Source organism: Lontra canadensis, unplaced genomic scaffold, assembly GCF_010015895.1.
Source record: "Lontra canadensis isolate GAN:19392208 unplaced genomic scaffold, GSC_riverotter_1.0 scaffold22, whole genome shotgun sequence".
Taxonomy (NCBI): Eukaryota; Metazoa; Chordata; class Mammalia; order Carnivora; family Mustelidae; genus Lontra; species Lontra canadensis.
Genome location: NW_022631016.1, coordinates 8,129,824 through 8,147,039, shown reverse-complemented (window position 1 = coordinate 8,147,039; position 17,216 = coordinate 8,129,824). Strand labels below are relative to the sequence as shown.

At 51.1% G+C, this 17,216-nt stretch overlaps 1 protein-coding gene across 1 annotated transcript in view; it reads left to right on the top strand.

The window, feature by feature from the left end:
- Positions 1 to 1,269: 1,269 nt before the first annotated feature.
- DAP (death associated protein) overlaps positions 1,270 to 17,216 on the top strand; it is a 64,793-nt gene continuing 48,846 nt past the window's right edge. The window contains exons 1-2 of the mRNA XM_032861874.1: positions 1,270 to 1,392; positions 11,666 to 11,762. Of these exons, the coding sequence (XP_032717765.1) occupies positions 1,338 to 1,392; positions 11,666 to 11,762 (152 nt within the window). The 5' untranslated portion in view covers positions 1,270 to 1,337. The remainder of the gene's footprint in view (positions 1,393 to 11,665; positions 11,763 to 17,216) is intronic.

Below are 17,216 nucleotides of genomic sequence, written 5' to 3'. Positions count from 1 at the left end.
ATGGTCATACCCATGGGCATGCAGGGGACCACTGAAGCCAAGTCCAGAGAAGAAGGCTGGTGCTGAGCCTTACAATACCCAAGTGTTTATAATCAAGAAGAGAAGCCAACACACCCCACAGAGTTAGCAGCCAACCACCAGCCAGAACACCCAACGTCAAGGAAGGGATGCGCAACCCTAAAGCTAAGGAGGTGGAGGGTCGTCTAAGTCAAGTGCTGCAGAGAGGTCAAGAAGGGTGAGAGTGAAAGAGCGACCACTGGACCAGGCAGCATGGAGGTCATTAATTAACCCGGACAAAAGAAAAGTCCCTGTTTGGCGGCAGCCTCTGGGCAGCTGGGGGATCACTAGATGGATTGGGCTGAGGGATAAGAGCGAATGAGGTGCTCAACCTCTTTGATCAGTTGTATCGTCAACAGCAGATGTAGAGCCAAGAGAGATGGTGGTGTTTCCTTCTCTAAAGACACTGGGCATGTCTGAAAGGTTACTTAGCAAGGAGGGATTGATGGTGCGGGAGGCGAGATCTGTTCATTGCAAAGCACTTGAGAAGGCGGGAAGGATCAGCTTTAGACAGAATCAAGAGATCCATCTCAACAAGAAGACAGCACCCAGGAGGCACGGACGCAACAGTCCAAGAACTCCTGGCTTCACAGCGCTGTCTTTCTCACGGGGGGCAGGGAGGGCGGGGGCGGGGGGCAGTCCCATTTGCAGCGTCTTTTAACAAATCCCTGCAATCTTGAGACTCCTGGTCGGTCCCACCTGGGGTCTCATTTCCGCACGTGATTAGTCGCTCCAAGTGTGAGCCGGACGAAGGCATCTGGCAGACTGGCCGGTCGCCAGATCACCTACACCTGCCCCCGAGGGCGCCCCACCGCCGTCACCGTCCATCAGGCGGGTCGGTGGAGCGCGGCTCGGGGAAGGTGCCACCCTCCTGCTTGGCCATTTCAACCTCCGCCAGCAACCCTTGCCAGCAACAGCCCCGCCTCCTTCACCACGCACAACTCTCACCCTCCTTCCTCCTCCCGCGCTCCGAGCCACCGCTTCCAACGTGGCGCTGCTCACTGCGCAAGCTCAGCACACGGCAAGCTCCGGGACCCGGCGGGGCGGGGCCAGGCGCAGTGACGACAACGCGCAGCCGCGGGTGGGCGGGACGCGCCACGTCGGCGCGCGCCGGCCGCGCCCCTTCCCGGCGGCGGCAGTCACCACCTCCGTGCGCGGCCCCGTCGCTTCCCGCGCGCGCCTCCCTGGCAGTCCGGCGCTCCCGCTCGCGCTCCTGTCGCCCGGCCCGCTCGCCCGCTGTCTCCGTCGCCGTCCCAGCCCCTCGGACACGCGGTCGCATCATGTCTTCGCCTCCCGAGGGGAAGCTAGAGACGAAAGCCGGACACCCGCCCGCCGGTACTGACTCGTTCCCACTTTCTGTCCTGCCGCGGGGCGCGAGGGCGGGCTCGAACCCGCGGGCGCGGGCGCGGGGCGCGGAGCGGGCGGCGGGCTCTGGGGGCCGCTCGGGGGCTTTGCGGACCAGCTCCGCCCGCGCTGCGGAGAGCCGGGGCGCGCAGGGTCCGCAGCCTCGCCAGCCTGTGGGAGTTTCGTGCAGATCGGAACGACGTGAAGCAGCCCGCGTGCCCGACTTCCCCAAAAGTTTGCGCCCAGCGCGCGCTCTGGTTGTCAGATGTCCTGGGGAACGAGCAGCCGAACGATGAAAAGTCCGTGTTTATAGTGTCGTAGGGATGACGGATTGTGGGCCGACAGCATTTCGTACCGACAAAAGAACCAGAGGCGCAGAAATAATTTTTATCATTAATCACTCGCTGTGACGTCCCCCCTCGCTTGACTTTGTTTCGCATTCAGCTTTCTCTTAAGTGTTTTTTCCGGGAGCTTTCTTTTATTTTCTTCAAGCCCTAAACTTCTGAGCCGAGGAAGTCAAATCCAGGAAAGAGCCATTTTTCTTAAAAACAAAAATGTATCCGAGTCTAAGCAGGCTTTCTGTCCGGGCCGCCTCCTTTCTGAGCGCGGTGCCGTTCGTTCTTCACTCTGCGAGCCGGGCGATGTCTGCTCCTCCGCTCCTTTGGCAGGACAGTCCATCCGCGCGGAAGGACCCTGGTGGGGAAGCAGAGGCCACCCGCCGCAGAAATTGAGTCACTCAGTGCGTGGGCTTCTTTCAAGGGTCTTGGTTGCACCGTTAGTGTTACGGTCGGTCTCCCAGTAACAAGCCCTGTGGAAACGGGGCTGCTTTGGGGGCCGTCTGTGCCCCTTCTTGTTGCACTGGAGGGCGCGATCTCCCTCTGCCCTCCCCACCATAGGGCTCTAACTCTGCCTCAACAGGGACAACAAAGCAGCTTTTAAATTAGTTGCATTCCAGAGTCGGTGGTATTTTTTCACGGGTGCGGGAGGCTGTCCGCAGGAGTGAGTGGCACAGGGAAGAATGGCTGACCGGTGGTAAGGGGCTGGCAGGGCATGGGATCTCCGAAGACAGCTCTGCTGTGCTTTGGGGCCCTTTGCGTTGCTTTAGTTACAAAAAGGGGAGAGAAGCTCAGGGATTTCTTTTAAAGATAACTCTGACCTTTAGTTCTACTGCTGTTGATCCACACCCAGCTGCCCGCTGACCTGGGCCGTCCTGCGGGAGGAAACACCTCTAGTCACACTCCACGGCCTTGGACTATGTGGCAGGAGTCTGCCCATGACTCCCCTGTCCCTGGCTGTTGAGTGGCATTAAAGTTGGAGCCATACCAAATCAGAGTCGCCGTAATTAAATTGCGTGGAGAGACACATCCATGTGCGATGGATATCCAGATGAGACTTTTAAGATCAGAGGTATAAACTGTACATATTAACTCCCTGGGAGAAACTTCATAAAGGGCTCTGATTGTCTTTGAATTGTAATGGCTTGGCTTTGTGAATTATAGATTAAATAGCTTATTTATGCCCTGAGGATCAAGGAACCACCTTATTTGTGCTGGTGATCAATGAACTTGGGTTCTAAGTTTTGAGGCCCATCTCTTCACTAGGGCTCAGTTTTGCTATTCTTTCAAACGGGAGGTTTGGCCCAGCTGACCTTCCTCTGGGAAAGGCTTAGGACCAGCTCCAAAAGGGCGTTTAATCCCACAGGTAAACTCCTCAAGTGACTTCAGTACAGGCCCCCTAGCCTTTGGGGCCCTAGTCAAGCAGATGCTACGTAGGGATCTGTCACTGTTATCCTGACAAGACCAGTCACTCTTGGCCAGAGTTGGAGGAAGGGCCTGGCATCCTGGCCCAGGGGTACAGGTTAGAAAGAGGCCCCTTTGCTGCTTGAAGCATTTTGCTCCCCAGCGGTGCCCTCAGTGCATTTCCGTGTGTCATAGAGGCCCCAGCAGGAAAGCTGAGGGTGTCTGTCCCGACTCTGGCATGGCCAGCGAGGAGGCGGTTCTGCGGAGTATTTGTTATTAAAAAATAAACCAAAAAACGACAACCCACTATAATAAAGAATAATCTTTTAAAGGTAGCCAAGAGCACAGTTCATAAATCAAAATAACAGCTTTAAAAACTTCGGGAACCCTTTCATTAAGTGCTTAAACTGGGCAACAAAGACTCCTGCTTAAATCCTCAATTGGAAACAATAAAATGCTCTCTCATAACCATCTTCATGTCCTTTGATGTTTTCGCCTTCCTGCTGTCTGAGCCAGGTGCCCTCCTGTGTGTTCCCACAGCATCCCATTGCCTTATTATCACACTTAACCTCCACCTATTTGCCTCTCTTCTCCTTGCTTCCGGGCTGAGTCTTTTTTTTTTTTTTTAAGATTTTATTTATTTGAAAGAAAGCACACACACACACACACACACACATGGGGCAGGGGGCGGAAGCAGGGATAGGAGCAGAGGGAGAGGGACAGGCAGACTCTGCACTCAGAGCCTGCGGGGTCCGCCCGTCCCTCTACTTCTGAGCCCTGTCCAGTATGTACTAGTGACGCAGGGGGCTCTCAGCCAGTTCAGGAAGCATGTTCGTGGTGGAAGTAGTAACTAACGGGTGCTGGGTGTTGCAGCGGGCTGGTGTTTCCTTCTATCCTTCTAGACTCATGGCAGATTAACCAGAGAAAAACAGAAGTTTAGTAACATGTGGGCCTCCTGTCTTCATGGGAGAGGCAGAGGGAAACTGAGTAACTCCCTGACGTGGCCTGGGCCACCACCTTGAGTACCAGCTTGAGCTAAAGGGGCCGGAGGCTCTCCCTCACCCCGCAGGGCGCTGTCATCAGGGCTCTCAGTAAAAGTCATGATGTCGTAATGACGTGAGACCCCTCCACTGCTCTCCACTACAAAGCATCCTTGGAGAAATGGGCTGAGACGGCTTGTTTTATGAGTGTTGTTGCAAATACAGATTAGCAAAGTGAGAATTTGCGAACAAGGTTCTGTTCCATCAAGTAATGGGACCAGGATGCCTCGGCAGTGTGGGGAACGGAACTGTGAGCCACGCTGTTCCTCATTCCTGCCTGTCTTTGGGAGTTTGTGGTGACGACGTGGATAAAGTCTGTTAAATACATTTTGCTGACCCTGTTCCCCTCCATTTCCCAGAGTAGCCAAAACCATATGTCAGTAAAGTTCTCCTAAGTCTAATATGTGGTAGCTCTGTGCATTACTAATTTTACATATGGTTCCCTTTCAAAAGTAGACTTTCTGTTCCTTCCAGAACTGAGTCAAATGGAAATATAAACACAATTGTGTTTAGTTAAAGTGAAACGGAAAACAGATTACTTTTTTCAGTAACTTCAGGGTCATTAAATTCTCTGTTACATTAATCATTCAAACTTGAGTTAAGGATCCATTTAAAAGGTTGTGGGTGATAATTCTCCCTAAATCGTCTCCTGCAGGATGGTTTTCAGATTGTCTAGGCCACTCTCTGGCCAGCAGTGGACGACTAATGTGTCTTTTATTGTAGTAACCATTCAGTCACAGATTTGCTAAGCACAGTCCCAGTGCCCTCCATCCAGTCACTGACTAATGCTTACAGAGTATGGGAAAGTCGGCTTTTGCTCCCGACATGCCAAGAAAAAAAGAAAAAAAAAGACCCTTCTGGTCACTGCATTTTTTTCAAAAAGTTCCTGTCGGGGTGGAACGCAGCATTTCTAAAACATAGTTTAGATTTTTCTTTCTTCCGTACTTGGTGTCGTCCTCCTGCCTGCGCTCTGTCCGTTCCACACGATGCCCTGTGCATTCTTCCGTGATTTGGGGAATGCTTTCCGCTTCCCAACGTAGGAAGTCTTCCCGTTTATGTAGGGAGCACTCATGATTGTGTCGAGTGCTGTGTTGGTTACAGTCTCATCCAAGTACAAAGCACTAGTCACAGTTAGGTGAGTGAGTCCAGTGGGGCTCACTGTTGTTTACAGACGACCAGAACCTCAGGGGCTGGGCTGAACCAGGTCAGGCATGTTTCCTTTCCCGGGAGCCTTCCTACAAGGAACAATGCAGAGGCCAAGGCCGGCCGTTGCATGACCTGTGTGCAGGGGATGATGAGTGGGGGCTTATGGGGACACCTGTGGCCTACATCTGTCACTGCATCGCTTTCCTGTGGCTGCTGTAGGCGCAGCACAAGAAACTTAGAGCCTTAAAATAACACAACTGTCCTATCTCTTCGTCCTGGAGGTGAGACCTGCCAGTGACATGTGGTCGCTCTTCTCCGGTAAGAACGAGGGTGGCACATACCTGCCGGTCATGCGGCGGCTCCTGCAGCCCGTGCTTCGGGGTCAGAAGCCGGGCTGAGTCGTGAGCAACCCTAGGGGGAGCCTGCTTGTCCCCCGGCCCGACTTGCAGCTGTGGATCTTTCCAGCCTGCTCCTGAATGCGACAGAGAAAGCTGTCAGTGACCTGCTTACAGCTGGACACCCTGACACCGAGGGGATGCCTCAGCCGCAGGAGGACAAGTCAGCTGCCTCCCCAATACTCCTTACCTGGCAAAGGCGGACCATGCAGGAGGCTTCCTCCCCTCCCTTCACCCCGTAGGCAGGAAGCCGTTGTGCAGAGCTTTGAATGTCAAACTCCTCCTCTCCCTCTCCTGGGGGGCGTAGTAACCAGAGCCTGCCTTTGGCCGTCACTCTGTGTTTCTCTGAGGGGCGATGATGCTCTCGGTTTCCCGGAAGGTCCAAGCCAGGAAAGGCCTGCAGGGTGTGACGAAGGGTGCAGGCTGCCAGGGTCCGATCCAGCGCCGGGCTTGCCACTTGTGCGGCTCCGACCTGGTGGCCTGCCCTCTTCACCCCCCGGGATCCTCTCCCTAGAGTCACGTGGTTGGTGGTGAGGAAGGGGCCTGCACGTAGCAGTGCTGTGTCGAAGCATTATCCAGAATCTGTGATTCTCCAGAAGCTTCAATCCTTGGCTGGCAATACACTGACGACAGTCCTAGGGATGCTTAGCCGACCACGTCAGTGGAGGGCCACCAGGGGAGCAGTTTACGGGGGTCTCGCTCCCCTCCGTCCCCACAGGTCCTTGCTGCCATCCCCGTTTTACATCCGAGGAAACTGTCAAGAGGGACATGAAAGCACCAAGGACACAGACTATGGAGGTCTAAGTCCTAGATGCTAATTGTTAAAACCCATTTAATAAGAGTAGCAAACAGTCGAGAACTTGCCAGGTGCTGGGCCTGGAGGGAAGCGTTGCCCATGTGCTCACTCATTTAGTCCTTGGCAAACCCCTGGCGGGGAGAGCGCGGTCACCCTTTCTTCACAGAGGCACCGAGGGCACCAGCAACGTGCCCAGCCATACACACGTGCACACACACACACACACACACACACACAGCCACACATGCACATGCGCAGGCAGAGCTAGGATTTGAGCCTGGGAGTCTGCCTCCAGGACCCATGTCCCTGTCGTCTGAAGAGCATTTCTGCTAATACTAGATCCGGCGTTTGGTATCCTTTTCAGTTCAGAGCTCTTCTTTGAGTAACGACCACTACACCAACAATCCGAGTTCTTTTTTTTTTCTAATGTCTCATAGAAATACTTATATTTGCAAGTCATTCTGCAAAGATTTTTGCAGAAATAACTCTGCCTTTGTATTTTTCACAAGTGAGAGTCCCTCTGATGGGTAAAACAATCATGATAAATATATTGCCATCATACATTTTGGCAGTATTGCAAGTCCAAATGAACCTGTCTCGGTGTTGAGTTATTACTATTATTGCCACTTTTTATTGCAGCATTAATCACCACACACACTGTGAGGGATTGATGAAGTTAATTGTTTTTATAAGCCGAATTAAATGAAGCACTAATGGGGGGGGGGGGATGACCGAGCCTTGATATGTGTAGTCAGTAGGGGGGGGGTGCTGGGCTCCAGGCTTACTTCAAATGTCACTTGACCTTCATCATTGGTCTTCTTTGTAGTTAGTGACACAGCTCTTTTTCCCTTCAGCCCCTTTACAGAGCATGTCTGTGAGTTGTTTTAAAGTTTGAGGTCTGCCAAGTTGAGATGATTCAGACATCCTCTTTTTTTTTTTAAGATTTTATTTATTTATTTGATAGAGAAAGATCACAAGTAGGCAGAGAGGCAGGCAGAGAGAGAGGTGGGGGAAGCAGGCTCCCCACTGAGCAGAGATCCGGATGCGGGGCTCCATCCCAGGACCCTGGGATCATGACCTGAGCCGAAGACAGAGGCTTTAACCCTCTGAGCCACCTGGGCGCCCCTGGACATCCTCTTTTAAAGGATATTCGTCTGATTTGGCTGCTGTAACAAAGTCCGCCGGCTGGGAGGCTTAAACCACAGAAATCTGCAGTTCTAGAGGCCAGGGGACTAAGATCAGGGTGCCCACAGGTCCGGTTTCTCCTCTGTCTGCAAATACAGTCACAGTCTGAGGTTATAGGGGTGAGGGATTCAACCCATGAGTTTTTGGAACACAACTCAGCCCATAGCAGTGCCTCTAACCAGTTCTTAATGGGTGTGCGCTAAGGGTGGGAGGGATGGGAGGAAATGAATTTCTAAAAAAAGTGTAAGGGGACAATTCTTCCAGCCCCCTCCTTTGGCCAGAGACACACTTAACATTTCAAAAGAGTAGAAAATTATCTTAACATAGCTACAGAATTTTATTTCTGTTTCTTGAGGTTTGACTGACTACCCAACCGGAAATACCTTGATAAGCCACCTGCAATGGTGTTTTTGTTTTCTTTCCTTTTGAGAAACATCTGAGCCCAGAGGGAGGGAAATCCCTAGGAACCACACCGGAAGAAACTGAAATTCAGTACTGTTAGCATAGATCGTAGGCCCACACAAGGCAGGGAGTGATCTGGTTTCTCTTCCTCCTCATGTAAAGACACCAGTAGATTGGGTTAGGGCCCACCCCAACTGGCTTCATTTAACCCAAGACCCCATGGTACAGCGTGGGGCTCAGAGGCCAAGCCTCTGGAGCAAGGCCGAGCATCTGCCCCCAGCAACACAGTGGGATGACGGAGCTCTGATCTCTTTCCACCTGGGCTCTAGGCAGCAGGACTTTGTCAATGCAGGCCTCCCTTTACGTGGGCTGTGGGTTCAAATATATACTGTTTCTCAGGTCCTGTTCTGAGAAATTGGACATAAAAAGGATTCCAGGTGCCTCTACTCCTGGTTTGACAGAAGTATGTCGAGCATCTTTCCAAAGGGAGGCTGCGTACACTCCCAGCCCCAGAGGATCCCCGCAGAGAGAGCCTTACCGAAGAAAAGCTCAGAATCTGCAGTCACCACCACAAGAGGGAGACTCAGCAGACAAAAGCAAGCAGTGGAATTAGACTCCCAGGGACCTCAGATCATAAAATAATCAAATGTACAACTATAAAACAAGTATGCCTAAAATGATTAAATATGGAAAAGAATTAAAACCATGAGGAATGACTAAGACCCTATCCAATAAAGATGGGGTGAATCTGACAGGGAAATAAAAGCTCTAGAAATGGAAAATAAAGTCATGTAAAATAAAAATCAATAGATGGGATAAAAAGCAGATTTGGGGAAGAATTAACCAAACAGGATTATATTTCCTTCTTTCCAAACCAGAACGTCCCCTTCAAAAGAACTAGTGGTGGCAACAGATACATGGTTTTCCAGAGTCCTTTTTGTCACCTGTCCTCTGCCTTGGATTTTTGCAGCAGCCCGCTGCTAGGGACCATTAGCCACGCAATGGGCACCATCCGCTCCCTGAAGGCAGGGGCCCGCAGACCCTCCCTGGGAAATTGAAAAACTGACAACCTCGAATTGTGTGAGCCTCGGGGTGTTTTTCACCTCCTCCCTCCTTTTGCATCAGAAGGAGACTCGTCCAGGACTTTTCTTAATGCAGCAGGGTCCAACCCCATTTGTCATAGCAGAGGACGTGGCCTGACAGGCTGGCTGGCGGTCCGTGTGATCGGAGCTGTGCTGTGGCACCTGGGGGGTAGGTGACCCGAGGAGGGAGGATGCCACGAACCGGGGGAACAGTGAATGCAGTTCACACCGCTCTGCTTGCTTACCTGTGCCCAGAAGCTTCCAACACCTCTGTCTTAGTCCCTATAACACAGTACCACAGACTGGTGGTTTGTAAAGAACAGAGATTTCTCATACTTCTGGAGGGTAAAAGTCCAAGGTCAAGGCACCAGCAGATTTGGTGCCTAGTGAGGGCCCACTGCCTGGTTCATAGACAGCTGTCTTTTTTCCATGTCCTTACATGGGGAAGAGGACAAGGTGCCTCTGGGGGACTGGGGGTGCGGAGGGAGGGGTCTCTTTTACAAGGGCCCTAATCCCATTCAGGAGGGCTCTACCCTCATGACCTAATCACCTTCCAAAAGCCGCACCTCCAAATACCATCAGGGGGAAGGTTTCAACAGCTTCTCTTATTTAAAGATCTTAGGATGGGGCTCTTACCCCTTTCTGCGGATGAAGCAACAAGGCTTTGAGGGACTGAACAGTCTGAGACCTATAGCTGAGGACGTGTTGTAGCTGACCGAGCCCAAAGCCCATGCTGGTGATAGTCACATGAAGCTGGCTTTTTGATACAAGGCCAGAATTTCCAAACTCTCTTCTGTGGAACACTGAAGTCGTAAAGGATAATAACCAGCATTACTGGGGTGGGGGGAGTTGTGGGGTCATATGAGTTTGGGAAAGATGGTATGCTCTGTGTCCCCCATAAAGCTCACGAGGCGTGCTAGAGGCCAAGGAAATATGTCTTGAGGACACCCATATAATGTGTTCAACTGCGCATTTCCAACACTAAGAGATCCTCAAATCCCCATTTTGGGGGGGGCGGGGGTTGGTTAGTTTTGTTGCAAAGCAGTATTAACATATTAGCCATCAAGAAAACACAAATCAAACCACAGTAAGATAATATTCCACTCCCATTACAGTGGCCATAATTTGAAAGTCAGACAACAGCTAACGTTGGCAAGCATGGGGAAAAATTGGAATGCTCAGACGGATTGGAATGTAAAATGATCCTGTGGCTTTGGAAAGGCATTGGGCAGCTCCCCAGAAGGATAGAGAGTTGCCGTGTAGCCCAGCTCCTCCACTCCTAAGTCTGTACCTAAGGAAATGAACGTGTATGTCCATGTATCCACATAAAAACTTGTACACAAGTTCTTCACAGCTGCCCTATGCATAATAGTCGAAAGGTGGAAACAGCCTAAATGTCCGTCCACAGATGAAGGGGTAAATAAAGTGTGGTCGGTCTGTGCAGTAGACTGTGATTGTGCCATGAGAAGGAATGTTTGAAGGCCTGACCCAGGCTGCCCCCTGGGTAAACCTTGGAAACCTGCAGAGTGAAAGAAGGGGGTCGAATACACAGAATGGGGCGCCTGGGTGGCTCAGTGGGTTAAGCCTCTGCCTTCGGCTCAGGTCATGATCTCAGGGTCCTGGGATCGAGCCCCACATCAGGCTCTTTGCTCAGCAGGGAGCCCGCTTCCCCCCTCTCTCTCTCTGCCTGCCTCTCTGCCTGCTTGTCTGTCAAATAAATAAAATCTTTAAAAAAAAAAAAAAGAATACTCAGAACAGTCAAGCCCGGAGGAGGGGTTGCCAGGAGCTGGGGGAGGGGCTGGGGGAGCGACCGTTCACGGGGATGGGGTTTCTGTCTGGGCTCGTGGCAGTGGGCTCGAACTGATTGTGGTGATGGTTGTGGGGACGGTTGCACAGCCCCGAGTACGTTCAGAGCCCTAGCCCTGCACTCCCTAAATGAGTGACTCATATTGTACGTGAATTACATGTCCCTAAGGCCATGTTTAAAAGTTAACACGTGCCAACACTGAGGCTTCCCAACACAGTTTGGGAAAGGCTGCCACAGACGTCCCTGGCTGCCGCCTGAATGGGCTCTGGGACTGTCCCATGTCCCCCGGGGGCTGTATCGCCCCATCAGAAGCATCATCGGTGTTTGAGAAAAGGTCACGGGGCGGGGATTAAGGGGGACCCCGTTGTATAGAAAACCTAAAGCAAGCAGCCACTTTCTCCACGTGGTTGGTACTGCTCTTAGGAAGTCCTTGTAAGGAACAAACAGAGCCAGCAGGAGCCCTACGAGGTTTGTAAGTGGGTCTGGAGTAAAAGTTCTCGTCGACTGCCACGTCCTACCGAAGGTCCCTCAACAGCAGGAACCTCTGTGGTTCATCCCTGTTGCTGCCGGCTTATCTGAACCAGCTGGTGGCTCTGGGTCCGCTGAAAGCTTTCGGGTTTGTTCCCCGGTCCCCTGCCAGGTCCATCACACCCCCCTCTGTTTTCGTTTTAGTGAAAGCCGGCGGAATGCGCATTGTGCAGAAACACCCGCATTCAGGAGACACCAAAGAAGAGAAAGACAAGGACGACCAGGAGTGGGAAAGCCCCAGGTGAGAATGCGGGCGCGCTCGGGTTTGTTCCCCAGACAGCCGTGACTTGGTTAAACGTTAACGTTTGTTCTCTTCTCCGGGCTTCTGATAACCTCTCGCATCGTGGGGCCCTGCACTGTGTGTTTTTCCTTTCCTAATCAGTGAGGCTCTGTCCCCCCAGACGGGAGACACCAGGCTCCTGGAGCACCTGCCGTCCCTCTGTGTGCAGTGGCCTCGACTTCCACGACAGTATTGAAATCACCTTGAGACCTTCGAACGTGCCGTTCTAGTTGATTCTCTGGGGTGGGCGTGGCATCTTGCAGCCAAGAGAGGGAACTCTTGGTTTAAAACCGTGCACACACGTCTGGACTCTTCCATTCGGCAGCCAAATCCAAACCAGCGAGGCTACTCCCTTATGAGTGCCCAGGTGTCCTTAAATGACATCTCTGTCCCTGGCTCCCCTGGTCCCCAACAGCTTGTCTGTCAGTTTACTCCCTGTTATCCTCAGGGCTTCTGGTGCCGGCTTTGGGTCCAGAACCTGCGTACACATCCATTTCCTTCCACCCGTCGTAGGTAAATGCGTACCCCTCTGTCTGAGCTTGCCACAGAGAGGAAGGTGAACGCTGAGCTCTCTGCCTTACGTCTTATCCCGAGAGTGTCTCCACCAGAGGAGGAAGCTAAGTGCGGGAAGGGTGTGGAAACCAGCTAACCTGTGTTTCTGTGGGCCAGGTGCATTATTTTGCATTATTTTGCTTCAGTCCAATAGCCCTGAACAGTAGGTAGTGTTCTCCCCAACCTTTGCAAGGGAAACTGAGTCCGCAGGGGCTATACACTTGCTCACACCAAGTGCCTTGCGAGTGAAGGGATCGGGAAATTAAACCAGGGTCTAACAGGGTCCAAAGAGGCCCGGCTTCCAAGAAAGAGTAGCTCCCAAGAATGTGCGTCCCGTAAAAGGACATGAGCATCCCTGAGTGTGTGTACCACTGAGTGTTTTCTGTAGAATCTTGTAGGATGTAAGTTCTAGTGCGGTCACCTGAGGGGCAAGCAAAATTGGGGACAAAGTCTTTTCTGAGTGATTATTGCCCATTTAAAATCACGAGATCCTCACTGTGGTTTGGCCCAAGTTCTGCTTTGAAAAGAAGGCGGCATTTAAGAGAAAATTCTAGAATTCCCTTTCTCACTGGCTGTTTTCACACAGCATCTATACAGAGCAGAACAGCATCTGTAGCTCTCCTAGAGGTCCACAGTCCCATACCTGAAAACCTTGGGACCCAGTTTATTTCAGATATGGGACATTTGGGGGAAGGGGGCTTATGAGAATTAAAGGGCGTGCATTCCATCCAGCACCCATAGTGGGGCCTCGGGCGTCTTACTCGATCTGTGTGTGATGTTCACAGCAAGGGAGGTAAGTTCTTCACTCTTACAGGCGTGGGCCGGCTCAGGTTGACTTTCGCCTCCATACAGGTTGTAAGGAAGTTTTCCGTTTTTAGAAAATTCTTGATCTCAGTATCAAGCATAAGAGAGTATGGGCCTGTGTCATTCCCCCTGCTGGAAAACCTGGGAGGTCCCGTCTGCGGATCCCGTGCTTCCGTGGGGAGAAAGAGAACGAGAGAGAGAGAGAGCAAGAGAGAGAGCCTTGCCTGGGGAGTTAACGGAACACATTCGTCTGTGTGAGTTTAAGTGGAGTAAGGTACGGCGAGCTCTTTCCCTGTGAAACACAGTGTCAATACAGTGAGAGTAGATAATTTATTAGCGTGTTTAGAAATAAAGACAAAACCGCCCACTCGTTTTCTTTCTATTGATTTTTTTTCATGAGGTGAAATACAGCCTTTATCCGAGACATGCAATTTGAATAAATATTTCAGAGGATGAGCGATTGCAAGACAAAGGAGCAAGCGCCCCAGCTCTCCAGATCTCGGCATCTTCTCACCTCTAAAGATCTGTTCTCTGTGGAACCAGGAACTCTATAGCAGGCTGACTGCAGGGTAGGGTTTGCGTAACATACGAGCAAGGGGTTTTTCCCTGTAGCCGAATGGCTGTAATGTGTTCCTTGTGAGTGTGTCAGCGGCTGTCTCGTGACTTCAGCTTTGTTGACCGCTGTGGGTTGGACCGCTGGACATGCCGTAGACAGATGGGGTGAGCCTCTGTGCACTCCGAAGCTGTGGACAGGTGTGGCCAGCGTATCTCCTTCCACACCTGCACCGGGCCAGTACTCTGTGTGAGAGATCACCCCCTCCACGATGGCCTCCTCGGTCTGGCGGGCAGGCTGGATCAGTCTAACTGTCCTCGCCAGTCTTCTAGAGTGTGGTACCTCTGGCCTCATTCTCTATGCTCTGTCCGTATCAGCTCACCAGGTCCTTGTACCTTCTCGGTTTGCTGCCCGCGCTCTCTCAGAGTTGGTTATTGATTATGATCCCCACTCCACGTTACTGCTCCCTCTTCAGCAGCTCAGAAAGGTTCAGTGACTTTTCCAAGGTCACACAGCCAGTGAGTGGCAGGGCCAGCACTCCAGCAGAGCCCAGAGTCCTCACTATTAACCGCACGGCCGTGCTTCCCCAGGGAGCACTTGATTTGCAGCGGGCACTTACTGAGTTTTTCACGTCAGGTTCAGAGCTCACACCACACAGGTCGGTATCACTGTGCCCATTATCGAGATGAAGAAACCGGAGTTTAGGGAGGTTGCCTGGCCCCATGATATGTAGCTGGTTAGTGAGAAGGCCAGTGTTCAGCCCCCGTTTTGTCTTGACTTGGAGACTTGTGCCCCTACTAGGCTACGGGCTCCCCTGACATGACATAAAATATATCGCATATTGACAGGCATAGCATGTAGATCCAGATCCCTTTATGAATTAAACCTGTTGACTCTGGATCGCCCGTAACCTTTTCCATATCCTCAGGCCTGTGAGTCTGTCCGCGCGGCTTTGCTGTCAATAGATGGTATGAGCATCGTCGTACAAGGTCTTGGAGGACGGGGATGTCTTTACATATAAAATGGCCTATTTCTTTGCAGAATTTGCCACACATTTAATTACTCGCTTAGAAATGTCATGGGATGTGACTTCACCATCCACATTACCCTAATCCTAAAGTTTTACTACTATTTTTCATGTTTTGATCCAAGTGTCCTCTGGATAAGTGTAAAGTCTCAGATGCCAGTTTCCTCCTTAGGTCTGCATTTGCAAGACTCTTTGCTTTCCTTCCCAGATTTCTAGAACTGGCTTTACGACTCATCTCTGGTGGCTTCCTTCCTCGTTAGTCTAAAAATCAAATCCTGATTACAGAGAAAATGAACAGCTAGAGCCTTACTACATGACAAAACAAAAAAACACAACCTTTACTCGGAATGATTTTTTTCCCTGCAAATATTTGTGCTACTTAATTTTCCAGAGATTTACAATTCATCTCCTAGGCTGCCAAATTGTTTTGGAGATGCTTCATTTTAAAAAGGAGGGAGAAAAGGAAGTAGAAGAAATTTTAAAATGTTACCTAAGAATTCCCGTCGAGCTGAGCAGTAGTCCAATGGCTCTTCATCTCCAGGAAGAGGACTGGGCTTCATTATTATTCGCCAGTACTTTCCTAAGTGGCTGCTGGATGGTGTGCACTGGGGCTGGTGGGAAAGCAGTGGAAGGAACGGGGATATAGGGATGACAAGGTACAGAGTATGCAGTCCTTCTAGAGTGTGGCTCTCTTTTCAGCTCTGACTTAGAACCTCATGTACCAGGGCGCCTGGATGGCTCAGTAGTTAAGCATCTGCCTTCCCCTTCCGCTCAGGTCCCAGCAGGCTCCCGGCTCAGTGGGGAGCCTGCTTCTCCCTCGCCCTCCATCCCTCCCCCGGCTTGTGCACTTTCTTTCTCTCTCTCTCTTGCTCACACTCTTTCAAATAAATAAATAAAATCTTTTTAAAAAAGAAGAAGAAGAAGGACCGCACATACCCAAAAAGTGAACAATTCAAATTATCCAGTATGTAGGAGAAACCCAAAATGGACTCCGAATGGTAACAGATGAGCTTAATTATAATACAGATGATTACTATAACCCATTGCAAGGACCGGGGGAAGAAAACACCTTACCCAAATAATTTTTGAAAACAGTGTGTTGACCGGATACTCGAAGACTAATGGCAAAAGACTGTCCAAAAATGCTGTATACTCCGGTTAGCCGATGTGTTTCTTACAGGCGCTTGGGTTAGCAATTCTGAAATGACTTTGTGTTTATACTGGGTTCAACAAGTAGGTGAATGGGTGGTGAGTAATGAGAACCAAGTTTCTCATGGCCCAAGAGCGGTTACAGCTAGAAAGGAGGAAGACAGGAACGGGCTTCGTGGTGCTGGGTCAGAATCAGTATTTGTCGGAACTCAGCTTTAAGTGGCGGATGGATGGAGAGTAGATACATGCAGACGTGTAAGTCCATGCAGGGATAAGGTGGATAGGGCGGCTGGCGCACATACCAGGATGCCCTTGCTGTGTTCACCAAAAGAGCCGAAACACCCGTGAGGACCCGTGTAAGTTACACGTAACCCATGTGAGTTACCATGTAAGCATGAGCATCCCTAGAGCCCAGATCCTTGATCCTTGTTTCTAAACACTTTTCTCCCCATCGAGGGAACCAGGATTTCTTGGAGAAGCGGCAAATTCCAGGGCTGGGGCAGGAGAAATTTAGATGAGCCTGGGTCAGCTCGTCGTGCCAAACAGGAGGAAATGTGCTGTAAAGGTTGGGGCTTGTCCGAACAACAGAGAAGCCGAGCCGTGGGAGCTCCGAATGGCCAATGCCACAGCAGTTTGCAACGAAATGATAGTATTGGGTTATAACTCATAGAGTAAAGTAAACATTCATGAGTGCATCCTGATATAAGCAATTGAATGTATGAATGAGGAGAAGGGGCAGCTCTTTGCAGAAGAATTTTAATTAATAGGGGCACCAGGGTGGCACAGATGGTTAAGCGTCTGCCTTTGGCTCAGGTCGTGATCCCGGGGTCCTGGGATGGAGCCCTGTGTCAGGCTCCCTGCTCAGCGGGAAGTCTGCTTGTCTCTCGCCCTCTGCCCTTCCACTCCCTTCCCACTCATTCTCTCTCTCTCTCTCTCTCTCTCTCTCAAATAAATAAAATCTTAAAAGAGAGAGGGAGAAATGGAATATCACCCACAGGCAAACAGCTCAGTAACTGTTGCAAACAAGATCTCCCAAGTTCCTCCCCCCGTATCTTTATTAATTAAACAAGGAGTATCTGTACAGTGGAGACCCTGAAAAGGATGCTTGTTTGCAGAGTAAAAGCTGAAATAAGAAAGCAGAGCACCATCGTGTTTGACCTCCTGTGGGAGCCGGACCAGTTTTTCGCCGCTCTGCCCATGTCTGTGGACCAGCACACAGGCGCTGCGAGCCCCTGCTTCTCATTGGGTTTCCACCTGCTGCTTTCACCATTCTCCCATAGCCCTTGCCTGAAACAGCCACTGCCTGTGGACGCTCTGTTATTACAGGGCC